Genomic DNA, 26,362 nt, shown 5'->3' on the forward strand with positions numbered 1-26,362 from the left:
GGATGTCGGAGAAAGAAAGATTGGAGGAGGAAGGATATAGTAAACAACCAGTGAAACTCATGTCATGTCATTTCATATCAAATGGTGCAATGGCATGTCATCTGTCATCTGTTACAGGTCTTACTCCGTCCGTCTTCCTTTGACACTGCACCATCTTTGCATGAATCACACATATGTATGAAAACACGTTTCATTCCTTCCCTTTCAAGTTCTAATCATCCGTCGATCATGCTACACTACTCCCCGAGGAGTCTCCAGCTCTGGCCTTTCCTCAGTCCTAGTGATCGGTAGGTTGGACATCCTCCTGATGATTGTCTGACCCCCAAGTCATGGTGGATGGGGGCTCAGCAGCCATGTCAGACTTCTCTCTATTGTTGCTGTAACCCGGTGAGGAGACGGGAGAAAAAGTCGAGATCATACTATAAACCTATCAGCTTTTTACCTGATACAATTGGCATAGAAATCGAGGTGAGAGAGAAGCACGTACAGAGTTTCCCTATTCGACCTTCCTGACCAGATATCATTTCCCGAGGCATGAATGTTGTCCATGTCCGTCAAAGTCAATCCGGCTCCTATAGTATCATAAGTGATCTATTGGCTATCCGGGAGCGGTAATCCTTCAACTCACCAGTGTTGCTATCAGTCCTTGTATGGGGCTCCTGTGATCTAAGACTGTTGAGATATGCACCATGATTCAAGAGACCCTGAATAGCAGCTTTATCAAGTCGATCATCTCCTGTCCTTGTAGCAAACAAATTAAACAGGGAGTAATCAGGTAATTTTGATCCTTCTTGATTGAGAGCAATCTCAACAGAGCTATGTTTATATCAGCTTCTTTTCCCATTCAACGTCTATGATGAGATACAACTGAAAGAGGATATCATACATATGGTCCATGTGGACGGATCAGAGCCTTGCAGGTAATCAGACGACCATGTACGAGTGGTCAACAACGTAGTCAACCGCATGTGGAAGAAAAGTGATGATAAATCGCATCAAAAACTGAATGGGTAAATGCGATTATCACTCACGGTACATCATGCCTATTCAGCCAAGCATGTATATCCGTTAAGGGCACCCCGAGCTTTTCCGCCTCGTAGGCAAAACGTGATTCAAAATCTTGGGAACCTACTCCTTCTTGTGTGCATGGTACGAGCCGTAAAGTAGCCAAGGTCATCTCCGCGATAGTTGGTGGTCCAGAGGTTGGAGACAAAGTATCAGCATTCATTTCGTCTTGGTCAGGGTGTGTCATTGTGTTGTGAGATCTGATGAATCAAGAGATATATGGGGCCTATTAATTGACTAGTAGAATGAGTGAGTATATGAGTGTATGAGTTCAGAAACGTGAGGGATGAGTAAGAAGAGGCAGAAGGGTTTTATAGATATAATTGACTTAATGTTAGAAGTGAGCACGCCACGAGCCATCCATTTTGCCTTTCACTCACATTACGTCCCGACTGTTTCAATGACTCGAAAGGAGAAGCATGGTCCATTGAGAGGCTATGATGTTTATCGCCCAATCCTTTAAGTTGATGTCCACTTGATACACATGTATGACGCCCCGCAATCATCTTGTGCAATGAATGATACACGAGCCTTCCTCACATCAATCAATTTGTCATAGGGGATATTGTTCAAAGGAAGGATCAGATTGGCAGTTGCACCCCTGAGCAGAGAAACGTCTCATGGATCGGTATACAGGGTCATATAATACATGATGAGTACTCACATCGAAGCGATCTAAGGCTCAGGACCACCCAATCAATCTCCCCTAGTCCGTCTACCCCTTCCAGTCGTCCCCTGTATCCTCGCCCAATCCGCCTCCATCTCCAATTGACTCAGACTTTCCATGCGCTTCATATCTGTCAAGCTCTTGCCAATGTTCCAGATGGTCTGTCCTGCCGTAGCGCTCCTCGCACCTTTCGGGGCAGTCACCACCACCTGCTGTCCCGATGCCACAGCGAGAGCTGTCGCAGTCCCAGGAGCGAGTGTGCCAAGTTCCTTATCTCCATTATCACCGCTCTTACCACCACGAGGTCCACGTTTGGCTTGTAAAGTAATATTTCCGTTACCGTTGAGAGCGGGTTTGATGGCTAACGACGATGGATCGGAGGAAAGAATATCGTCGAGTTTGACAACGGCAAGAGGTGGAGCGTAGAGGGAGTTTAACAGTACATCGGAAGGGTTGAACTTTTCTGCACTGCTTGAACTGGCGGTATAGGGTTTACCACGAGGGATAAGACGACGGGATGAAGAGTCGGAAGAGCTTGTGAATGAACGTCGAGCTGAACGGGGGACGAGCATAGGTCGACGACGTTTTTTGGGTGGACCCTTCTGTGCCTCGGAGATTCCATCTGCAAAGTGTGAGCTGAAATTGTGGAGCCCCGCACATATCGATCAAACCGGCGAAAGGGAAGTGAAAGGGGTGTGATGTGATCGTCTATCGCATGAAATATATGTATGAAGGGACGACGAGGGATGAGAACAGTAGCGAGCATGGTTAACTCACCTACAACCACCTCTCCACCATCCTTCTCTTCACGCAATTTGCGTTTGCGGTCCTCGATAGCAGCGATGAGCCTTTGTCTGGCTTGTTCACGTCCATCCCAGTATTGGGCTTCGATGGCGTTTCGTTCCGATTCATGTATCCTCCTCGCTTGATTGCATCTGTGTGAATCAGCACTGAAAATTCCAGAGTGAGGTAAGATAGGATTGTCATCACGGGATAGTCTGACAAGGATGACGGGGTATGTCTCTCATGTAGGGGTACATTGGCGCGTGGGGTGTGTGTGTGTGTGGAGAGACTCACTTGTACTCGAATTCCCGATCAGCAGACTCCAGCAGCGCGTCTCGTTCGACTGTGTAAGGATAAAGCTCTAGCAAGTACTTTGATGAAGTGGGAGGTAGACTATTGACTTGTTTATTCTCATTGTTGTATTCTTTGTACAAAGAGATGAACTTGCTGATATGATCAGCTCGTTCCTTTCAGTCTTCGTTATTGACATATACAAAGTACATATACACAAGGTAGTGTTCCCATGAAATCACTATGTTCCCAAGAGTCGCATCTGATCACTTGATGAAGATGAAATGAGAGAAGAAGTTTCTGGCGTGTAGAAATAAAAGTATTGACTCACTCTTCCTTGGTACGCCAACTCTCATCGTGTAAAAGCTCAATCTTATTGACGGTTTCACGCCGCTTACGATCCCGTTTACTCTCCATATGTTGTGGTGGTATGATGGTAGGTAGTGTAGAAGTAGAGGCGATGGGAAAACGAGACATGATAGGTTAAAAGTGACAAAAGAGAAGTGTATATATGGGTATTGATGAGGTGTCGGAAGACGGTGGTTTGTGGTCTCAGTTCAAATCACGTGACTTGCCACTTATGGTAATAATGGAATGCCACGTCTGGGTTACCTCTTTCACCTTGCCGTCATCCTCACTCGACTCTACTCTAAGCGTCCATTCAGCTATATATCTACGATTGATTTACGTCCACATACTTTACACAGAGGCGAGTGTGACATGTCTGCTTCAGCACAACAATCTTTCCGGAATCAGCTCTCGGGCTTTCGATGGGCTAATTCAGTTCAAGATGATTCCACTCCCCCTCCTGCTACCTCGGCAAACCCATTGAGTAGAGCATGGAATAGCATGTCGGGTTATATACCGCTTAGGAATGAAGGAGCGAGTCAAGAAGAAGAAGCTTATTTTGCTCTTTCGGTAAGTCCACCTCGCTTCCTCTCCTTGTCACTTCAGATTGACGATGACGTTGTTACGTGTGGTTCCACTGCATCTTGTTCAAATCGACTCTCGCTGACGATCAGAGATGGGAAAGGTCAGATCTCCACCCAGATTGAAGAAGAGTAAGCCTCTGACGAGTAGATTTCTTGGATTTTTAGCATGTTGTGCGGGTGGAATAGCATGTTTCGGTATTGCATTTTTATTCTTACCCATGCGTAAGTCTCATCTTCCTCGGATGCGATCATAAACATTGAAGCTGATTGACCTAGTGGCTATAAAACCTCGAAAGTTCGCATTGGCATTCACACTCGGAAGTTTGTTATTCATGTTAGGTTTTGCTATCCTTCATGGACCATGGAATCGTACGTTCTCCTCCAGGTACACGCTCTCAAAAGGCTTCATATTACCATCCTATCATCACTCTCATTGTATAGGTTAGCGTCATTGCACTTACTCTATGCCTGTGCACTTCTTGCGCAGAGTAATCAACGGAGATTGTCAAGCTGATCCACAGACCTCAAACATATAACATCCCCCGAACGTCTCCCCTTCTCTTTATCATACTTCGGTTCTCTCGCCCTCACCCTTTTCTTCGCTATCGGTGTGAGTTGTTGGATTTATAACCTTCTTCAAAACCCTCTCCTTATCATTACCACTTCTTCCTTCCCAACGAGGGTTGTATGTGACCAGGCAGAAAGTTAATGAACAGGTTCGATCGACCATCGGTACTTTACTAGCAGCCATCATCCAAGTCGTCGCTCTTCTCAGTTACTTTGCAGCTTACTTCCCTGGTGGAATCACCACATTGAGGTTTGGTGGACAGATGTTATTACGAGGAGCTGGGAATGTGTTACCTATATGATGCATAATATGTCATTTCAGCATACACAACCTTGACTGGAAACCATTATGGGGCCCCGCACTCACACCCCCCCAATGCACTTCACCCACTACCTTACATCCTTAGTACCTTCGCATCAAGACTGAGACATTGAAAGTAGAGATGGTGTACATCGACCGCACAAGTGAATTTCAACAATTAATAGGAGTGACAAATCGTCCGAAGAGTCCTGCTAGAAGAGTGAGAAGCCTTAGTAGACCTCGGTTGGAACGTCAGAAAGAGGAACATGATGCGTTTTTGAAAGAAGCTTATCGCATTGTGAGTTATATTTTATTTCTATCCTCTTACCTCGCTCTATACCATGTATCTCTATACTTCGGTTTTCGAACAATAACATCTGCTCCCTACTTGATCTTTCACACCATCTTTTCCCTTTAGGGATCCACCATCACTACAATCTACTCCTTACCGTTCTCCTCCAAAGAACCCTCTTTTTGACCTGATGCACTCTCCCCTCCTGGTCATTGAGACAGTAATCCAGAGTGACGTAGATCAATTAAAGACAATATTAAATCTCAGCATAACCACCTCACATCCCTCTCCACCCTCTTACATTCCATCCGTAAACCTTACCTTGCTACCTCTGAACCTCCCCGTCGACCACCACGTCATCAAAGTTCTCTCGCCGAAACAGACAATGACGACGTTATGAAGAAATGGGAAGGAAGTAAATATCTTAGTGATCGTGAGAGAGATGAGATCGATACGACTGGAAGAATGATTTTACGTCGATGTAAAGAATGGGTTCAGTTGTTAGAAGATTCTGAGAAAAGTTAGTGTCACTTCCCCCACTTCACCTCACCTCTGTTCCCTGATAATAAAATTCATTTCTCTCATGACCTTCTCAACCTCTCTTGATTGTACTTCATGGACGGTCCCAGGGGAAAAGAGAAGATTTCATTGACTATTTCAGCCAGAAAAACAAAATCATCTTCCCATTCTACTCTCCTTCATCTTCTCCCTTCCCTCGCCCAACCTTCAAATCCATTAGAACCTCTCATAACCGCACACCGAGCTTCAATCTTCTGGACACTCGATAACCTTTTGACTCGTACAACATCATCTCTCTCTTCATTACAAGAAGAACGTGCCCGTAGACGATTAGAACGTGAAAAAACCCTTGGTTCCGGTGCATCCAGAGAAGCAGCACGACTACAAGTTTTATCAGAGACCAAACCTTCGTTTTTCTCTCTTCACACTCCAAAACAGAAAGAAGATACTTCCACTCTTTCCGACTTCCCCGGGGGATTCTCAAACCTATCAACACGTCAAGTCAAAATACCAAATCCCACTTCTAATACTCAGCAGTCACAAAGTGTACCTGTTTCACAATCCTTAGGAGGATTACATGAATCAGGAGACCAAGAAAAGATGGGGGAAGAAGATTTACATCTTTCCCCCGCCTTGATACAACAACTAGAAAATGAAAATAATACACTTTTATCACATATGGAATCTACACTTTCTTCCGTTCTTTCTGCCGAAAAGAGTCTTTTGGAAATCTCGACATTACAAACTGAATTAGTTAGACATTTAGTACAACAAACTGAAATAACAGATAGATTATATGATGAAGCTGTAGGATCAGTTGGACAAATGGGAAGTGCAAATGAACAATTGAAGAAAGCTAAAAAGAGAGGTGGAGAAGCGAGATTTTTCTTGTTGGTTTTCTTATTAGGTGCAAGTGGAGCTTTATTATTCTTACATTGGTATAGTTGATGAATATTGAGTAGGGGGATTCAACTTGTCAGTGATGCGACGAGACCCCGATGCATGTATCATTCTATAATTTTTTACACGTTTACATATTCGGTGAGACTGGTACACTTCCTGAAGTTCGACGTTGTAAAGAACCTCCCAAACCTCCTATTCCACCCCCGCCACCATTGCTCGTGACTGAGCCCTGATCCGTTCCGGAAGATTTCCTCTTCAACCTCCCTTCTCTCAATACCAAATCTTCCCCTTCTTCCTCTTCACTATAATCATCCAATAACCTACCTTCTTCCAAAGCCTCAGCTGCCAATTCTCCTTCTCCTGGTAAACCTTGATCCAACTTGCGCATTTGGTCGAGGGTCAGACGATAAATCCAAACGCCTGTTCCGACGGAGAAACAACCGGATAGACCTATGGAGATGAGATTGAGCCAGAAACGAAGTGGGTCATGAGTTGGTTCTTCGCCTGATAAGGAGGAAAGACGGGAGCCTATAAAGACTGGAATTAGAAGACGGGGTTGCATGGCTCTGATGGTCAGTGAGCTTTACTGAAGAATTGTAGGGTGAAAAGAGCGAGCAGGATGGCGAGTCGTGTGTTATGGAAGTAGATAGAGTACTGACAAGTTGGCGACCATGAGATGCCAGAATTTGACACTTTCGATAGACTGAAATAAGTAATCTTTCTTGACTATCCCGTGTTTTGGGTCATTTCGAGTTTCATGATCCTCCTCGAGTTCCGTGATCCTCCGACAGAGTACACGGTAGAAGGGGAAAGAGAGTATCGCTTCATAATGAGTATTGAACTGGGAGTATGGAGAATGGTAAGTATGTTGATAATGCTCACAGCAAACAATCCGTTTCCCACTGCCCAAGGTAAAGGACAATATCGAATCATAATGACCAACGGCAACCCTTTGGCTTTCATAACATGTCCGAATGCTTCCCATTTCTCATTAGGCTTGATAATTCCGTGAAAGAAACGTCTGACAGAGAGGAAAGAGATGGCACCTCCTGTCATTGATGATGCACAGGCTAGGAGAAAACCGGGATGAATACCGTATATGAAACCAATGAGAGTCATGGATGCTGCGAAGCCGAACAATGGGGGATGGGATGAGAGCACTGGGAGTCAATTGAATTTTTGCATACCAAGAGAAAACCCGCTGTCTGACTATACTCTTCCAAAGACCAATTAAGGGGGAGGGACTTATCCAAAAGGCGAGAGCTAGGGAAGTACTAGAGGAGGAAGATTAATGAGTGTATTGAAGGGAGTTTTGAGTGATTGGGATATTGTTACTCACCGACCATGGCCGCACATACCAACATTCCCCAAGGGCCTAGACTCTGTATCGATAGAGCTACACTATTAAACCATCTTCCTATTCTCGATGGAGTGATGATGATCACCGCCGCTAGCATAACCACATGAAGTAAGACCACTCCCCTGAGGGGTCAGTCATTGAAGTATTATTGAATCACATTTCATATAACATACCAGAAAATACGCTGCGATGTCAGTCAAATCGCAAGGAAAATGGAAAAAACTCACCTTATTCCTCTTACTTAATGCATGATACCGTTTCAATGTCTCTTGAGGGAGGTTCCTCAATCTAGATAGATGCACTTGAAGACTCGGTCTATCCCTCATAAGACCTGGCATCTTTTCCTCACTCGATGCCGATGTAGAGTACTCGTAGATGCACTCGAACGTTTCAACTCAGCCTCGGCTGAGGGGGAGGAAGCCCTGCCACTTACGATGACGGAGGTTTACGCGGGGGCCCGGATATAGAGTCATCGCCACGCGACAAGAAAGAGGGGGATCATTTAAAGTGATTTCATCACTTTTCACTTTTCAGTGGCCAACCTTTCTGTTTCGTCTGGAAAAGAAAAGCGTACAAACCTTCCATCTTTCACTCCCACAGCTCCGCTTCCCGCCCTTCTATCCCATCATAGTCTAGGCCCTCCACATACTTCCATTCGGTCTTGTTCTTGCGGAGCCCAAGCACAGCCTTCACGGACAAACGGGGTCAGCTAAACACACAAAAGACTCTCTCTCGGTGGAATCAACTTGTCATAATGGTGAGTCTTCAATGATGGAGACACTGACGGACGCTAATTCACAGGGTGTTCCAGCTCTTTTTCGTTGGTTATCACGCAAATATCCCAAAATCGTCGCTCGAGTCATCGAAGATACTCCAAGCAGAGTTCAAAGTTCCGATGGCGAGCTAGTCGATGTGCCTTTGAGATATGAGAATCCTAATCCTAATGGATTCGAAGTGGACAATTTGTATTTGGATATGAACGGTATCGTTCATCCTTGTACACATCCGGAGGGGAAGCCAGCGCCGGAGACGGAGGAGGATATGATGGTTGAAATTTTCAAATATACGGAGAGGGTGGTCAATATGGCCAGACCGAGGAAAGTGTTGATGATGGCTATAGGTGAGTTTTATGTCCCCTACTCCATGATCCCTGTCTTATGATTCGTTATCTTGGAACCTATGCCAATCTCATTCTGACCGAGATGGCGCGGATATCGCCAGATGGCAAGAGACGCATAATCGAGTATGTCTAACTTGGCAGACGGAGTAGCCCCTCGAGCCAAAATGAATCAGCAACGGTCACGTCGGTTTCGTGCCGCTCAAGAAGCTGTTGAAAAGGAGGAAGAACGAAGAGAAGCTATTAGGTTGTTCGAAGCTATGGGCCATCCCGTTTCTGCCGAGACAAGAAATCAGAAGAGCTGGGACACCAATGCAATCACCCCAGGTAAGTTCAGAGACATAGCCACAGGTACAAGAGCTTATATGTAGGAACCCCCTTCATGGACCTCCTTTCTATCAGTCTCAAATATTGGATATCTTACAAGCTCACAAATGATCCAGGATGGAAGGACCTAAAGATCATTATATCTGATTCATCTGTCCCAGGAGAGGGGGAACACAAGATCATGGATTGGATTAGGAGACAAAGGACCCATCCTGGTTGGGACGCTAATACGAATCATGTTATTTATGGTCTTGTGAGTTGCTTTTGCCTCCTTCCAGGCTATTTGCTCTAGCGTAGCCATGCCTCGGAAATGTAAGTCGGAGCTATGCTTACCTTCAGGACGCGGATCTGATCATGCTTTCACTCGCTACTCACGAACCTCACTTCCGAGTTCTCCGAGAAGACGTCTTCTTTCAAGGCTCCAAAGATCCCCAAGTGTGTAAGAATTGCGGTGAACCTGGCCACTTTGCCGCCAATTGTAAAGGTGACAAGAAAATCGCCGATCCTACTGTAGTCATCAAGGCTAAACCTGTCGACCCCAAACCTTTCATCTTCCTCGACGTGGCTTGTTTGCGAGAATATCTCGCCGTGGAGCTCAACGTCACTCATCAACCCTTTCCCTTTGACCTTGAACTTGCTATTGACGATTGGATTTTCATGATCTTCTTCGTTGGTAATGATTTCCTTCCTCATCTCCCTTCTTTGGAAATTCGTGAAGGGGCGATTGACGCCCTTCTCAAAATATGGCGTTCGGAATTGCCTCGTATGGGAGGGTACCTTACGAATCATGGCAAAGTGAATTTGGATCGAGCCGGTGTGATCTTGGAAGGTTTGGCAAAGAGCGAAGATGAGATTTTTGCCAAGCGTAGAGAGGATGAAGAAAGACAAGACCACAACTCCAAAAGGAGACGAATAGAGGATCATCGACGACAAGACGAAGCTAAGGCCGCGAAAGAAAGTGGACGATCAGCGACTCCGGCTCAAGGGAGTATGCAACTCAACGGTCAAGAATATGTCGCGGTGACTCCAGCGGCTACTGCTAGAGGAGGTCCGCTGCATCCTTCTCTTCCTACCAGGCCAGGATTTGATCTCGTCCCGAAAGTGGACCTTGAGAAGCAGACAAATGGGAATGCATCACTCGGGGGGAGTGCCCCGGACAAAACAGCAAAAAATGCGAATCTAACAGCGGCGCAACTGCTCAAGGCTGAGCTGGAAGGTGATGACACGTCGCCGGAAGACGCCACGGAAGTTAAGGAAGGACCTAAATCTGATACGACGGCCAAAGAACCGTCCGCGAACCCCGAGGACGATGGGGAACCAGTGGTCCCATCGGAGGATGTGGAGGTCGAAGCAGAAGCAGTCGCGGGCGCTGAGGACGAGGACGTCGCGGAAGATGTGGATGAAGACACACCTGTGGAAGAGAAATTGTCCAAGCGTCAGAGACGTCTGCTGCGGAAACGAAAGCGTGACGAGGCTGGACTAGACGAAGAAGAAGACGATGACGATGATGACGAGCTTGAAGCTCCGCCTAACCCAGAGGACGACCAACCTGTGCCCAAGAAGAAATTGAAGGTGAATACGGATGGAACGGTGGATGGATATGTGGATGATGTGAGATTATGGGAACCGGGGTACCGAGAGAGGTATTATAGGCAGAAATTCGGAGTGGAGCTGAGTGATACTGAGTTTATCGATCAGTGAGTTTTCTCTCTATCTTTCTTTCGGCCGACGATCCATCCATCGAATTAGCTCTCTTCCTTCCTACCTTCCGCACTCCATCCACCGTCACACTGTGCTCAGAGTAGGCGTTCAGCGTTCAGATAAGGCCAGGGAGTAATTGGGGGAATCGCCGGACGCTGTGACAGTGAACTGAGCAGCAGAATAACCAAACACTACATGGAAGGTCTTTGTTGGGTCCTCGAGTACTATTATCAAGGTGTCCCTGCTTGGGACTGGTATTACCCCTACCACTACGCTCCCTTTGCCCAGGACTTCCACGATGTGGGAAAGATGAAGATTGAATTCAAAGTGGCAGAACCCTTTAAACCGTTTGCTCAGCTTCTGGGTGTATTCCCTGCTGCTTCGTGAGTCCTCTCTCCCTTCTTTTATACTTTTTCGAACCGTCTTCTGTCTGCTCAACATCACCCCTCATATGTTCATCCTCTCATCTGTACATGAATTCACCGAATAATCTTGCGCAACACGACGAATCTGGTCTGACGTGCAGACGGAAACATCTTCCCGAGCCCTTGCAAGGTTTGATGACCGATCCTATGTCTCCCATCATCGACTTTTATCCTGAAGATTTTGATATCGATATGAACGGTAAGAAGATGGCATGGCAGGGTGTGGCCCTTCTTCCCTTCATCGATCAAACGCGACTGTTAACTGCGCTCAAATCGCATGAGGATGAATTGACAGACGAGGAGAAGAGGCGGAATCGGTGGGGTGATAATGTCATGTTTATCGCAGAGGAGAATAAGCTTTATACAGATTTAGCTGGACTATACACTCTCAAAGCTGGGCAAAAGGTGAGTTTTTTATCACCTGCCATCCTATCTTCTTGAAGCCACACTATGAAGTCCCCTCTCCTCGCGATCATGTTCGTGAAGCAGCGGCTTGCGAGTTGCTCACATAGGAAACGAAAACACCTCTGACATCCAGCCTATCCCATTAGACCCAGTCGCATCAAAAGGCATAACAGGAGCAGTCATGGCAGATACCAACTGTGTCCCCCATTCAGCTCTAGACAGTCCATTACCAAATATTCCCGAATGTCCCGATTTGACCAATAACATTTCAATCTCCGTTCGATATTATTTCCCAAGACAAGCTCATCCTCACGTGTCTCGATTACTTCGTGGTTTCCGTCCTCCCCCACCTGTTCTGACGGAAGGAGATAAAGATTGGGTTCGAAGAGGAGGTCAAGGAGCAGGAGGTAGAGATCGCCGTAATGGTCCAGGTACAGGAGGACAATCACAACGAAATGGATCTCAGAGTGTTCAGAATGGTCGACCGAGGAATCCCAGTGGGACATATACACCTCAAGGAGGTCATGGAAGTAATGGGACTTATACACCTCAACCTCTTCCTTCGGGATATGGAGGATATAATGGGCAATCTGGGACCTCAGCGGGGTATGGAGGATATGGTGGTTATGGAGGTTATGAAGGTCAAAATCCTTATTCTGGGACTTACGGTGGAGCTGGAACTTATGCTAGACCTCAACAGGCTTATGGTGAGTTTACTTCTCATCTGATGATAATCATTATACTTCCTTGTCGACACCGACCGTCTCTGCGGTCCCAATATTCCATCTTATATGAATTCTTCTACAACTTCGAGCCGAGTGACATCGGTAATGAGGAATGCACTAGATAGAATTTACTTGAGATCGAAACGCTGATAATCAGGTGGATACGCCCCTCCACCTCCTCGAAACCCTTATGCACCTCCTCCGAACCCATACGCATCTTTACCTCCTCCTCCATCCTATAACGCACCATACTCTAAACCTCCTCCTGCTTTCCCTCCTTATCCACCGTCTTCATACCAGTCACGGCGGTATTGAACGAGCTTTCTTGTCCCTCTCGGTGTTTTGTTCAATGTGACGATCGTCGTCTCAACCAAGTGTATCCCTCGAGTCCAGACTAGGGTCAAATCTAACCTATGCGCCTTCGACACCTTGGTCTGATTAGAACCTGCATCTCTAGGAAAGAAAGAATCCGGTCAACGGGTCATTTTGAAGACGAGTGTTGTTCGGGTGGAAATGTGAACAGAAGGGAATTGAAGAGTAGAAGATATCATTTGGACAATTTCACTTGGACAACTTGTATCATTAATTGGCAAATGCATCTTTTCTTTTGTTTTCTGCATGGCACAATCATCTATTTCAGAATGTCAATTCCACTCTCCCTCCCAACCACATTCTCTACACATTTCCAGGGGAGTTCTCATACCAACGCGGGGTATACATCCGCCATGTGACTGGACTACTGGAAGGAAGTAAGCAGTAGTTCAAGAGGGCCTTATTCGGCCCATACTTTGATCGTACCGTCCATGGAAGCGGTGATCATTTCTTTTCCTGTAGGGTTCACTTCTAGCCATGTGATAGCTTTCTTATGGACCGGCTTAGGGTCTGAATCTACGGCTTTGGCCTGCACTGTCAGCAAACTATTCATACCTTATTCATTCATCACCTTACCTCCCACTCCTACCCCGTTGGAAGGTGAATAAACATAGATAAGCGCAAACAAAATGGCAGGTGATTAGAGAAGGAGATGAAATGAGAAGACATAGAGCAAAACCCGTCATAATCATCTACTCAAGACCACATCAAGATATACATGAGCAGATCACGAGGAAGAAAAGGGTGCTCCAAGTTTATATGGTGTTGAGGGGAAGGGGTCACAAGGAGGAAGAGATTGATATTGACTCACATCTAATACATTCCAACACCAAACTCTACCTTTTTCATCCCCACTAACAACCTTACTTTCTCCATAACCCCATCTAGCCTTTGGACCTTTCACCCCAGTAAAAGTTTGTAAACATGTTCCACTACTCCTATCGAATATCCTAATCGCATCTTCAGAACTTACCAACATACTTTCCCTAGGAGAATTGATAGATGGTAAAACTGAATAACATGGTGAACCAATAAGATCTTCAACGTATTTACCTAAACGTAGATCGTATGTTCTTATATGACCGTCAGAAGAGGAAGATAAGATTTCAGTTGTGGGAGGAAGTGATAATGATGTTATTGAGTTGTTTGCTTCTTTTAATGTTTGAAGAGGTTCTTTCATCACTGCTCTGATAAATGAGTTCGATTTATTACTTCAATTATTATGTTCATTATGGCTTTTATACTATTTCCTGGAGAGTTGTTCCTTATTTGCTTAGATGGTGCTTTCTTACTTTCCTAGGATATGATTTGTACATTTTTGTGGATTTCTTTCATGTTCCCGGGAAAATGCGATTTCTCTTCTTCAACCTGATGACGAAGGATCGAGATCGAGATTGGGTTCAGGAGTAAGAGTAGGAACAATTCAGAAAAGAGACAAGAATGATGACCAATTCAGCCGGACAAAGGCAGAAAAAGGCATGATGATATGGGACAAAAGGGTAGATATGATTGAGAAGACAAAGAGAAAGATGAGTGAAAAGAAATTATTCAACTCACCGCATATCCCACAACATGACCTTTGCGTCAAACCCCGCGGTAGCTAAAATTTGAGCATCTTGTGAAAAAGCTACAGCGTTGATCTTCCCGAAATGTCCTTGAAGTCTTCGGACTATAGTACCTGATGCTACGTCCCATACGAACACTAATTTGTCTCCTCCCGATGAGGCGAATTTAGCGTTATCGAAGGCTCTGAATGTCAGGCCCCTCATTCACCCAGTGTATATCCGTGTCCCCCAATCCGCCCTCCTTCAATCCTATCCTGATCTCTTCCACTAAACTCCTTCGACCAGCTAAGATAGCAGTTCATTCCCTTCACTTCCCTCGTGTATACCAGGTATCGTGATCCATAGCTTGTTGGGAGGGAAAATTGACATTAGACTGAAGGAGGTGGAGGGGAGAAGGTATGACTGGCCGGAGAGGGGAAGAGTAACAACTATTGTCAAGAAAACAACAACTCACATATCCAAAGCTAAAACCTCCCTCCCATGACCTTCATACCTCTTTATTTCTTTCCCAGAAGTCGGATTCCATAAACGAATCGTACGATCCCCTCCACCCGAAAGACAATACTTCGCTCCGTGATTATACCTCACTACGTGGACCGGACCGGTATGTGCGTCCAAGCTGGAATATCAGTCTCGCTCATCACAACCCATCCTATCCCGTATTTCTGACGTTACACCTGTCGATAGCTTAGATACGAATATTAATCAGGAGCAAAGCGCTGTAAGTGGGTTTAAAGATATTGACTCGTGGCGAAGAGGTGTGAGTCTTCTTTGGGTAAAAAGAGGCAGAGAAGGGAAGAGAGCAGTGATAATTGAGAACAGTGTATTACGTACGTTTGCACCAGTCTAGAAGGTACCTCCCAATCATCTCCTCTTGAAGGGGCCATCGTTGTGGTCGTAACATATATCACGATTAAAAGTCATCGAAAGACTCGTTCTCGTCATGTCATCAGGAGAGCGGCGATCGCCGTCAAAATGTCATTGGCGACAAAGTCAAGTCGAACTTTCCAACTTTTTGGTCGTTTCAATGAACTTTAACGATATGTCTATCAAAGCACCAAAGCCAAAACAGATCCGTCTCCCATTTTCAGTCCCTAAGCCCGGTATATCCGGTTCATCTGCTCCTACGAGAGTATGCGGGATGTAAGTGTTCCACTTCTTCATGAGATGGATTAACTGATATGAAGATGTAAAAAGAAAGATTCGTTATATACTTGTCCAAGATGTAACGTTACGTATTGTTCCTTGGATTGTTTTCGAGCACCTGTATGTTCTCTATCCTACCTACATTACCATTCTTCTCTCCGACCACTCCCTGAATACTTCATATTCTTGTCCATGGCCACTCTGTTCTAGCTCCTCTCCTTGCACTCCTGGTTGATGAGGATGAGTAAGTCAACGAGTAGAGAGGTCTTTTTGCTAAAGACTATTGTGAAGAAGAATACTGATGATAGTCACATACACAATGTTCAGAACCATTTTATCGTTCAAGTATATTAGACGAAATTGGAGAATCTCAAGCTGGACCAGAAGAGAAGAAAGCAATGTTAGAAATGTTGAAACGATTTGAGGAATCTCAGATCGAGGGAGAGAATCCAGATTTTGTTCTGGAACAAGATGATGGGGATGAGGATGAGGATGAAGAATACGATCAACTTGTGAAAGCTCTTGAAGGTGTTGATCTGGGTAAGTCATTCTCTTTTTTTTTACTTCTTTCCCACCCAATCCATCTGCATCTCCAGGAAGGTGACACTTCACCGATGAGAATGCCCATTTTCTTCATCTATCACGGTCCGAGAATCCCTTGTAAGGCTCCCAAAAGTCTTCCATAGAACTTTCAACGAATGAGTATTGGGCGTGGGATACAAAATCTCATGAACAGATACCATCAATACTAATGAACTTCTACGTCTTTTACCTCCGAGTCAACGCGATGTATTCCTCAATGCCATCCGAAACCCCGAAAGTGAAATATGTAAAGAACTTTTAGAAGCAGCTACCAAAGACTCATCTTTACATTCACCTTCTACATCAACGTCTTCTCTGTCAAATGACAACGACGAACAACAGGTCCCAGATGTTTTACCATGGTGGGAATCAAACTTTGAAGAAAGTGAAGAAGGATACGAGGAAAGACCTCCGTTGATAGATTCTAAGGAACTGAAATTGCCTGAGGGAACGGGAAAGAGGATGGTTTATAATGCTTTGGCTATTGCGTGAATTTTTTCACATCTCCATAAACATTTCTTCCATACGATCATCACCGTCACTATTGAATTCACCTGACCTGCTGTGGTTGGACATGCGAAGGGAGCTCATTGTGCTAATAATAGGATGGGTTATGTACACGTTTTGTTATATTTCCGACTACCTTCACTTGCTCCTACTTATCTGGAAAAATCATCACAAAAGACCAAGCAGCTTACATCAACGGAAGGGGAAATCCGTCCTTCGGATTCTTCATCGAAAAAAGATGATCCGAGTGGGAAAAGTAAACTGTCAGGGAAAGAAGAGAAGAAAAATCAAGTCCAAGCAGAATTAAAACGAATAATTCCTTTTCTCACTGAGAAATCCACTATCCGTCATACTTCCCGAAGAGAAGCTTGGTCATCTACTTGGGAAAGTATCGGTCTCGTAAGTCCTTCACCTCCCATGATATCTTTGTTGATAATGTTGTAGGATACCCAAGGATTAGATCCTTCCATTCTCATACGACTCCTTACTATACTGAAAACTATGATACACCCTCCTTTAGATACTTCAGCTCGACCGGGGATTATGTACGTTTTGTCCGATTTACACCGGTTATACTCTGGAAGAAAAGATGTGGAGAAGAAAATAGAGTTTTACCTCGTAGCTTTGAATCAGATAGGGAGGAAAGAATGGTTGGATCTAGAGAAGCATTTGGAGAAGGATATCATTGAGTTAGAGAGGGAGTTGGGAGATGAAGAAGAAATACGAGACACTAGATTATTGATATGATATACCACCCATCATCGATAAATTCAATTTTCAGGCTTATTTGTTGTAATCTTTGAATGTTGTTTATTATGGGTTTTTGACAGACCAATGACGTTTCTGCAGCAACGAGGATGGACAATGTACAGAGTTACAGAGTGAAGTTGATGCATGAATGATGTAAATGCTCTTTGATTGTATTGTGTGTTTTTGATTATATAGGTAGTACGAGTAATCCTACAGAATGATCTCCTGATACTTATCCGCTCACTCGACCACCACTGGCCAACCAAGCTTTCGTAGGTCCGCATCGAGAATTGACACAGCCCGGACATCGCATGGCCAACTGAGGAGAGATAGGACCTATCGAACCATTTTGATAGTTTTGTATATGGCAGCCGACGAGATCGGCAAGAGCTCTGGTGAAGATGGGTGAACCGTTCAGACTTTCCGCACGAGTAAGATGAACTCCAAGCTGGACGTTAGCGCCAGTATTTCTGCTTCCTTTCCTGACTGAAGTCATACCTACACATAACTGACATTTCCCTCTTGTCTACACCGTGTGACCTGAGGGCGTTTCTGAAGGGCTGGTCAGGGGAGATGTAAAATATGATTGGGTGGAAGGGATGATTTAGAGTTCTGGGTGTGAAAGGATAAAGAGAAAGATTAGATATATAAGGGTTGAAAAACTTACCTCTTCCGCTTCTTCCTTCAATTCAATGTCTAATTCGTACAATGTCTCAATATGATCACTCGTGAATGCTATAGGTACTAAACATATATCTTTCTTCCCTGTTCTTGCAAAACCTTTTATAGCAGCTGATGTTTGTGGTCCTTGCCAGGCTTTAGGTCCAACTTTCGATTGCCATGTCAATCGCCAACTGATCGTCAGCATCATACCTTGTCTGTCGATGACCAAAGTAACTATCGGTACGAAGATGGACTGACGGGGTCCTTCTGTCGTGCTGACTTGTAACACATGTGAATTTCAAAATGAGAGAATGTCAAGTACGTACATTTATATATGCAAGGAGGAGAGAGTATTCAAGTCGAATTTGAGACTAGAGGACTCACGGGTTGGTAAAACCAAGTTTTGTCATAACCGCATATACTGTCGCTCCCACTTCTGCGACATAAGGATCACCTCGGCTTCCCATCAGCTCAACGATAACATAATTGCAGAGCAGATATACTTGACGATTTCGAGTGGTAACGAATGTGCTGAGAAAAGTAATACCACATCTTTCCGCTTATCCTCTGAAAATTTGTCCAAAGCTCTTTTGATATTCATAGCAAATGCCTATTTCTCAGCTTTGTATCCCTCCACGATGAAAAGTAGGAGTTTAGACATACATCTATTAAACCTTGATGAGTTGGCCATCTGTCTAAAACGCTCCATTCGACTTCTCCTTTCCCACCCCACCCACCTTTCTTCTGTGTAAGTCTGTACAACTCATTCAAACTACTACCGGTAGTACTACAGCTATATTGAGGATATTGACTGAAAGCTACAGCCCTCTTCACTCCGTCCTTCTGCATTTCTTCCAATGCATCATCCGTCAAATGTTTCGCATAACGAAAAGCCACATAATGTTTATGTGGTGCTGTTTCTGGATAAAGTTCATCTAACAATGCGCACATTTCTCTTCCTTGTTGACCAGTCCATTTCAATATGGGTGATCCACCCCCGATGGCTTGATATTGAGCTTCGATCTTTGATGTACGGCGTCTAGCTATGAGAGGGGCTAAAAGACGTTGGAAGGGTAAAGGGATGAGATCAGAGTCGTGGAAAAGACGAGAGAGAAAGTCGTGTACTTCTGGTATCTTTTAAATTTAGCTCGGCGCTGATCGCTGATTTGAGAAAGAGAAAACTCACTGTAGAGGGTCCACCCATGTTCATCATTACTATGGCTACAAGTCAGCTATCAGATAGAGACAGAAACAGCAGGATCTGACCTGTAGGGCTGCCCGAGTCAGCTGGATAGCAACAGAGGATTAGAGACTTACGGTCGATCGGGACGGGAAGGTTTAGAACGGATGGTCGCTAACGATCGACTGCTGCTGAGAGAGAGCATACGACTTGAGTTCGCCGTAGCAGGTCTACAGATTACAGATGTCATGTTCGCCTGGAATATGACCCGTCTTGATGAGATCGGATCGAAGATTATTGTGTGAGGAGGAAAAATGAAGGGAGATGGTGGCCAAAAGAGAAAAGTCAAAAAAAGCAAAACGATCGAGGTTTGAAAAAAAGTCACCTGAACATGGTTATGGACGGCGTACGGCGTAACGATAAGTACGAGTAATTCAGTACTTACTCGTATCCGTGTTAATCATGTAATACATGACAGAAAATGTCTCATTCTAAAGCTACCCGTAACCATCTATTTGCTACTAGTTACTTGCTACATGCTACAGTACGAGTACTCTACCCTCCTCCCCTCCTCTCAGCGACTTTTGGATCTGTCCTAGGCGTGATCGAGCAATGTGAGAGCGGGATCAAATTCTTCAAACCAGGTTTGGTCTCCTCAACTCACATTGACACTTCTAAGCCCACTAACTCACCATTGAAATGGTCCAAGAGGGCACCCGAGCTTCGAAAGAGCTCTCGGTAGATGATTATCTGACGTGAGTGTATCTCTCTATTGAGAGAAACAGCTTTACTCACCCACAGACCCTTAACGACCATTCGAGATTCCCTTCTCAACCCCCCTTCCCTCATCCCGTTGAAGAAACTCTTGATCCTCCTCCCTTGGCATCTTCCTCGACTTACATCACCTTGGAAACCTTTCAAACCTCCAGAATCATCATCAGTCTCCAAGCTCGATAGTCAAACCATCCGCATTCCATCTACCTCTCTGACTATCAACCTCGACCCCGATATCAAGAAATGGGCCATCAAGCTGTCGGATCATGCAAAGATGGACGAGACAGACGCGTTGTTGATGTACAAGTCATACAAGCGGTACGCTCTGGAAGGTGGAGATGAGCTAAAAGAGGGTGAGATGCTGGAGAGGTTACTCAGTTGGTATTCTGAAGAGGTCATTGCTGCAGGCCAGATCGTCATGACTTGCATGACCCTAGCTAGGACCGAAAATGATCTCACAGTTCTTGCATTCGGAGTGAAAGAAGAGGTCGTTGGTGAAGTTGCAAGTTTCATCGAAAACGTCTTTCGGGCGTTTGGTGGTTTGGCTCAACACCAATTGGAGGGTGTTCAGAGAACGGATTATCCGTTGTTTTGGTGAGCTTTTACCTCGAGTGATACATGGCTCAGCTGAAGATATCAGGGCCACTCATCAACTTCGATTACAAGATAACCTACTTCAACTTCTATTCACAGCCCTCTGGCAAACCCCAGATCGAGAACCTTCAGTATCTGAAGCTCTCATCAAAGGGACAGTGATGTCGGATTTTGGTTCCATGCAAGCGAATCGCGAATTTTGGGAGGCAGATCAGGAATGTCAACGTCTTGCCAGTCGTATACGCGACGGTCTTGTACTCATATCTCTGGAGAGTATGTGTCTAGGAATCGTCATATCAGGGGACGAAATCGAAGGGACCCTTCTGGAAAACACAAGTAGAATTCTTTCCATACACGACTTTCTGATGAAACAATCAGAGGAACTGGAGATGACCGATAAGACAGAAGGCGAGTATCCGACGTGGCCCATGCCAATTGTGTGTTTAGCATGGGCTGTGATTCTTCGATATTTACCTGATGAGAGAGATCCAGCTTCAAACTCGGGGATAGAGGCGTTCCAGGTGATGGCGACTAGAGCGCTGAAGCCGACTTCTGGTTTGTTCTGGTGGCTGGGGAGATTACTCAAGGGGCCTTTGCTGGAACCGTCCAGGGAGACGGGTACCACACAAGCGGATTTGATTATCCGGAGGAAGGTCATCAAAGGTCTGTTCTTCTCATTATGGCCTTCTGATTGACTGACCTTTGCAGATCTCTTGATTGGCTTGACTGGTTTGATACAGATCAACTTCGTTCCGGATAGGATAGGATTGTATAGCGTATGGGAAATGTTGTTGAGAGGAGTGAGTACAAGAGACGTCATAAAGTTCACGAACCGATGCTGATTAGTTTAGAATGATCGAGAAGTCTCTCAAGCTCTGTGCGATGATTACTGGACCTATGACTATGCTTACGATACCCGACGTTCGATTCTGGACGAATCTCGCTTCCCTCTCCTCCCCTCTCAACTGCTTCAAGTGCTCGGTGCTCTGGCAGGTTCTTCGTCTCTTGGTATCGAGCAAGACACCTGTGTCAGAGTATGTCAATACTTCACACATCTACCCAAGATCACTTTCGTCACTCGATCTGATGCCTATCGTATAACTGGTAGGAATACTTCCAATCAAAGGGAAGTACAAGTCAGCAGACCTATCGTGTTGCCAGGCGGTGCTATTGTCGCCATCGGGACTCCAGGCGTCATTATTAGCAACGAAGAATCACCGCAAGATGTCATCACATGGGACACTTCCAACTCCAGACTCAGTGGATGGGCTCTCCTATCGGAGTTGTTGAGAGAGGCAGCCCGCGTGCCCCGTGCTCAATATACGGCTATACCATCTCTTTCAGCAAGCCGGAACCCCGTACATATGACCGTGGCGGATCTTGGTATATTGGCAGATACGGATGAAATCCTCGCTACTGGTCTTTCATTCCTACAATCAACATTGAAACCTACATCCCCATTAACTCCGGAGATAATCGCTGCTTTATCTCCCGATCGATCACGTCCTCCCATGCAATCATTCATTGAGATATTCGTGCATATCTTATCTACCTTCATAAGCCCTGATCTTTCCTCCAGACAAATCGACATTACCTCTTCGACCCTTGAACTTCTCAGTACTACTCTCCAACTAGCCTCTGGAGAAGCGTGGTCCCTCGTCCGTTCATCCGGTCTGTTCATATCTTCCACCACTACCTCGAAGAAATCTCTCTCCTCCCGACTCATCGCTTCCGACTCATCACGCGCCGACTATCGTATCACCCTATCACTACTTCGATTAGTACAAGGATTGGTCAAACGTCCTGCCAATCTACCTGTTCCAGATGATGTGCTCTTGCGCGCTGCTTTGCATACGATTCACGCAGACGTTTGGAGCCAATACCAGGGATGGAGGTATCGCGACGTCACTCAGAAATGGACCATCGCAGCTATCCTTGCAGACACTTTTGATACCGTCCTTCGACATCCATTTGGCGAAGATGGCAAACTCACCTCCGCCGCTTCCATATTGGTCGATTCATTCATCGTATCTGCGTCGCCTATCACTTATCGACCAATCATCGACGTAGTGTCGCAATATGATCAGCTAATCCGTCGTTTGGTGGGTTTACGTCGGTCAAATGACGCTCAACAAGTGGTTAGCGCTTTCGAAGCAGCACTGTCACTCATGTCAACCTTATTCCGACTCTCCGTGGCTCTACAAATCCCCTCCAATGCGCTACCTACAGCAATGATGAGCCTCAATATTACTTCTTTACATGGACAAAAGGTTCAATTAGTTGATCTTCTTTTGGACCTAACGTGTCAACCCTCCTCCCCAGAACCGACCAAACTGGTCATCCTCAAAACTCTCAGGACTTACCTGCACTCTTCCCCCGATGGTGTGCCTCTTTCTGGATTATTACGCAATGCAGAAAGGACTTTCTATGACGTATCTCAATTGACCAACGAAGAAGCTTCGGTAGATCAACGTTCGGCCGCTTGGAAATTACTGGCTTCTGCTGCGTCTACCCCAGGTTGTGCAGTCTTTTGTATCGGTTCCCCTGCGGTCAAACCTTTAGGGGAGATTCTAGGCTCTGCCGTGGAACAGATAACAAATTGGGAAGACACTTTTCAGTCATCTCCACTCCTTCTGTCCGCTCAACTGGCCTATGTAGGTGCTATCATCCAATCTTCACCTTCCTCCAAGACCATTTCTGAGCTTAGGAAAAATCCTGGGTTCTGGCAGAATATCATCGACATCACTTCAAAACACGTTCCTCCCCCTCCTACATTCACTTTGTCCATGCACTCGGAAGATTTCGCCATTCGAATCCGAACATACGCTCATTCCATCCGATCCAAAGCAGAAGCAACCTCTCTACTCTCCACCGAGCTGAAAGCCATCCTGGAATCTGACGATGATCCTAGAGAAGCAAAGGCGCAACCTCTCATCTTATCCTTGTTCCGCAATTCCAGCCAACTTCAAGAAGCCTCCCTCACCGCTGTGCACTCATCATGTAATCCGGAACTGCACACGGCCGAGCAAAGTAAGCTCTCTTCGGCAGGTGTAAAACTTTCGAACATTCGACATATCACTCTGACAGGGGAAAGAGAATATGGTCTCGGCTATCTTTATGATGACACTTCAATACATGGCGACAACTCGGTTCAAGCAAGTGTCAATTTCGCGATTGACATGTTAAACCTTTCATGGTCTATGTTAGATGCCGATATTTCTCTCACTCGTGCCTTCCTCTCTCTATGCGAACAAGTATCCTCATGGGTCGAAGGTGATGCTTTGGCTTCCGAAGCTGCTTTACGAGCCGGTGTAGCTGTGGCAGAGAGATTGGCGGAAGAAGACAGAGGTGGAGATGTCATGTTTTCCATTCAACATGATCGTCTTTGTATATTATCCATCTTACTGGAATTTGCTCTGGGTGATAGTTCGCCTGACGGAAAGTTGATATCGAGGTTATGTTCTAGTATAAGGATCATGTTGGAAAGTCAAGTGTTCCCACCTATTCTTTCCATGCGTCAAACCGGTCTCCCAGCAATTCATCGACCCATTCTCGAAATCGTCTATGCGGCAGCACAACATCTTTCTACTGTGGACAAACTCACGGCGGAAGGGTTTTTCGAACCTGCCTTGTCATTCGTTGTGGAAGCTGCCGATGTGGTGTTGGACGCGGTAACACGAAATCAACCTTCGCCTCTGGTATCTGAACTGGGTGTGATAGTTGGGAATATTTGCGAGTTGAGCAAAAGTGCACCGAATGACACACAATGGTTAGATAAATTAGGAGAATATGATTTGATAGGTCGATCTTTGGAAGTACTCACTAGAGCTCGTATCACTCCTCTACCCAATTCCTCCCTTTCCACCTCGTTCAAGTCGATTCTCAATTCCAATGTCAACTCCAGCTTATCACAATCACAATCACTTTCATTCCTCAAACCATCTCCGACCTCTCTGTCTTCCTCCTCAACCCAGCCGATCACATCAACATCATCCGGTCACGTCTCTCCCGCCGTATCTGCCATCCTCCTCTTTCATCTCGCTCTTTCCCATATACCATCTTCCGCCGAAAAATTAGCTGTATCAGGTTTACTTCCCGCTTACTCAGATAACGTTATATCTTCCCTAGCTGAAACAGCTTCTCTACTCCCTGATACATCTCCACACGCAGCATGGTGTTCAATGTTATCAGTCATCAAAACCCTTCTCACAACTTTACCCGATACACTTTCTTACATCCGATCCGACGTTATTCCCTTTATCAGAGTTTGTACACCTCAACTCACTCATGCCATGTCATGGGATGGTCAATCTTCAATGTCAACAAGTGCTATGGAAGAGATGGAACTAGTTGTTGAAGTGTTTTATACCATCTCTACTGCTGTAGGTGGATCAACGGGGATAACAAGTGAATATGGTCCTCTAGGTGTAGGTCTTTTGAGAGGTTTATTATATGCTTTATCTCATCCGAGATTATTATCAGCCAGTATAATACCTACGGATGAAGAAGAACAAGAGATGTTGATGAAGGAATTAGAAATGGGGGAAACGAATGAACCGGAATTGTTGGATTGGGAAAAAACACCTTTGTTGGCGAGTAGAACTGCTGGGTTGTTAAGAGTGGGAAGGACAGTGGTGATGACTTTAGTCAATTTGACTGATGCTTGGGGAAGTTTGAAAATGGAGGGAGTGATGTCGGAATTGATATTAAGGCCGTCGGAGGTGAGTCGTTTCTCTCCTCCTAGTGACCGCTTTCTTTATACTGCGCTTTCCCCTGCTTGTGGTGATCTCCTCACTTTCCTTCTTCACCCTTTCATTCAACCCCCCTCTCTCGTTAACGGTCAAGAGAACGAAGCCGGTTGTGTATCCCCTTATCGCCATGTACCTCATTCGAGACTGACTCATGAATCGTCCTTCTTGATGATCTCTGGGCTAAAAAGCTGGTTCATTACATGAAGACGATCTTCTCAAAGTCGAACAGACAAGCTGACACTTATAGGAAGATGGTATATCCGCATCCACCGATCCAATAGGAATCATTAACGATCTTCATTCCATTTATCTACCTCTGTCCATCACACCTTCTCCAGCAAATGGAGAGCAACGTTCCATCGCCGCAGTAGCTAAACAATTCACAGAAGCTGCCGCACTTTTATCAACCGCTCAATTAGTCGGAAGACATTCGTTGTTACCTCGGAACATTTCCGAAGATGATGATATGGAATTGGAGATTGAAGATCGGAAATCTGGAGGAGATAAGGAAGGACATGTTTTACGTGAGTTGGAAGGTGATTTATTGGGTTTGTTGGATGGAGGGAAAGGGTTGATGGGTTGGTTAAGAGTTGTAGCTGAGAGAAGTTTTTCAGGTGGGGAGTGAATGTTATGACATCTCTTCTTGCATGATTCTTATATCCTTGTCATCTAATCATCTGCTGATCATAATCTTTTAGCATGAAGTCTTTTCAATCCTGATGTATCGTCTCTCATAAGCGCTACATATGTCTAAGGATGTCTTCAACATGCGTGAGTTACTGCACTCCACTCAGTAGCTAGTAGATCAGTTGGGGGTTTCATCTGGAGTATGGGGAGTGAGCCTGACAATTGCCCTCCCCCCCACCCCACCTTTCAAAATGATCCCGCTGATGTCACCGATCGGACGTTGGGGACCTTTTCGATTGATCGCAATTTCACAATTCCCCCACCAAACTGACTGTCCTCTACTCCCATTCCACCTCTATCTCTCTCTCTTTACCTCTATCTCTATCTCTACTTCCGCTTCTTCTCTCATTCCTTTTCTCACACTCTCTCGCTCTATCTTCCATCTCTCACCTCCAACCTAATCTTGCATCG

The 26,362-nt window shown here is 45.3% G+C and overlaps 9 protein-coding genes across 9 annotated transcripts; 4 read left to right on the top strand and 5 right to left on the bottom strand.

The window, feature by feature from the left end:
* Positions 1-438: 438 nt before the first annotated feature.
* On the bottom strand, positions 439-1,252 carry TREMEDRAFT_64932 (uncharacterized protein; the record flags this gene model as incomplete). The annotated part of the gene is made up of 3 exons (XM_007007094.1): positions 439-572; positions 629-816; positions 1,032-1,252. 3 exons carry the CDS (start codon positions 1,250-1,252, stop codon positions 439-441), a joined length of 543 nt encoding a protein of 180 aa, XP_007007156.1.
* Positions 1,253-1,761: 509 nt separating this feature from the next.
* Positions 1,762-3,283, bottom strand: TREMEDRAFT_69963 (uncharacterized protein; the record flags this gene model as incomplete). Its single annotated transcript, XM_007007168.1, has 4 exons — positions 1,762-2,354; positions 2,510-2,667; positions 2,810-2,962; positions 3,138-3,283. 4 exons carry the CDS (start codon positions 3,281-3,283, stop codon positions 1,762-1,764), a joined length of 1,050 nt encoding a protein of 349 aa, XP_007007230.1.
* A 243-nt stretch (positions 3,284-3,526) lies between these two features.
* On the top strand, positions 3,527-4,607 carry TREMEDRAFT_69964 (uncharacterized protein; the record flags this gene model as incomplete). Its single annotated transcript, XM_007007169.1, has 5 exons — positions 3,527-3,724; positions 3,873-3,960; positions 4,015-4,107; positions 4,260-4,348; positions 4,455-4,607. 5 exons carry the CDS (start codon positions 3,527-3,529, stop codon positions 4,605-4,607), a joined length of 621 nt encoding a protein of 206 aa, XP_007007231.1.
* A 141-nt stretch (positions 4,608-4,748) lies between these two features.
* Positions 4,749-6,365, top strand: TREMEDRAFT_69965 (uncharacterized protein; the record flags this gene model as incomplete). Its single annotated transcript, XM_007007170.1, has 3 exons — positions 4,749-4,904; positions 5,166-5,418; positions 5,560-6,365. 3 exons carry the CDS (start codon positions 4,749-4,751, stop codon positions 6,363-6,365), a joined length of 1,215 nt encoding a protein of 404 aa, XP_007007232.1.
* An 82-nt stretch (positions 6,366-6,447) lies between these two features.
* TREMEDRAFT_34428 (uncharacterized protein) lies at positions 6,448-8,006 on the bottom strand (the record flags this gene model as incomplete). The annotated part of the gene is made up of 5 exons (XM_007006950.1): positions 6,448-6,886; positions 6,980-7,023; positions 7,203-7,480; positions 7,660-7,797; positions 7,904-8,006. 5 exons carry the CDS (start codon positions 8,004-8,006, stop codon positions 6,448-6,450), a joined length of 1,002 nt encoding a protein of 333 aa, XP_007007012.1.
* A 5,146-nt stretch (positions 8,007-13,152) lies between these two features.
* TREMEDRAFT_69967 (uncharacterized protein) lies at positions 13,153-15,204 on the bottom strand (the record flags this gene model as incomplete). Its single annotated transcript, XM_007007171.1, has 5 exons — positions 13,153-13,281; positions 13,564-13,939; positions 14,310-14,501; positions 14,772-14,936; positions 15,152-15,204. The coding sequence occupies 5 exons, from the start codon at positions 15,202-15,204 to the stop codon at positions 13,153-13,155; spliced, it is 915 nt and encodes a 304-aa protein (XP_007007233.1).
* A 155-nt stretch (positions 15,205-15,359) lies between these two features.
* TREMEDRAFT_34242 (uncharacterized protein) lies at positions 15,360-17,299 on the top strand (the record flags this gene model as incomplete). Its single annotated transcript, XM_007006928.1, has 7 exons — positions 15,360-15,460; positions 15,505-15,583; positions 15,772-16,003; positions 16,200-16,533; positions 16,651-16,763; positions 16,854-16,951; positions 16,997-17,299. The coding sequence occupies 7 exons, from the start codon at positions 15,360-15,362 to the stop codon at positions 17,297-17,299; spliced, it is 1,260 nt and encodes a 419-aa protein (XP_007006990.1).
* A 235-nt stretch (positions 17,300-17,534) lies between these two features.
* TREMEDRAFT_34364 (uncharacterized protein) lies at positions 17,535-19,178 on the bottom strand (the record flags this gene model as incomplete). The annotated part of the gene is made up of 6 exons (XM_007006941.1): positions 17,535-17,750; positions 17,970-18,156; positions 18,350-18,424; positions 18,469-18,575; positions 18,629-19,099; positions 19,152-19,178. The coding sequence occupies 6 exons, from the start codon at positions 19,176-19,178 to the stop codon at positions 17,535-17,537; spliced, it is 1,083 nt and encodes a 360-aa protein (XP_007007003.1).
* A 666-nt stretch (positions 19,179-19,844) lies between these two features.
* Positions 19,845-25,914, top strand: TREMEDRAFT_74637 (uncharacterized protein; the record flags this gene model as incomplete). The annotated part of the gene is made up of 6 exons (XM_007007172.1): positions 19,845-19,900; positions 19,947-20,513; positions 20,560-21,176; positions 21,222-21,313; positions 21,365-25,234; positions 25,512-25,914. The coding sequence occupies 6 exons, from the start codon at positions 19,845-19,847 to the stop codon at positions 25,887-25,889; spliced, it is 5,580 nt and encodes a 1,859-aa protein (XP_007007234.1). The 3' UTR covers positions 25,890-25,914.
* Positions 25,915-26,362: the final 448 nt, after the last annotated feature.

This window comes from Tremella mesenterica (assembly GCF_000271645.1).
Source record: "Tremella mesenterica DSM 1558 unplaced genomic scaffold TREMEscaffold_12, whole genome shotgun sequence".
In the NCBI taxonomy this organism is placed as follows: domain Eukaryota; kingdom Fungi; phylum Basidiomycota; class Tremellomycetes; order Tremellales; family Tremellaceae; genus Tremella; species Tremella mesenterica.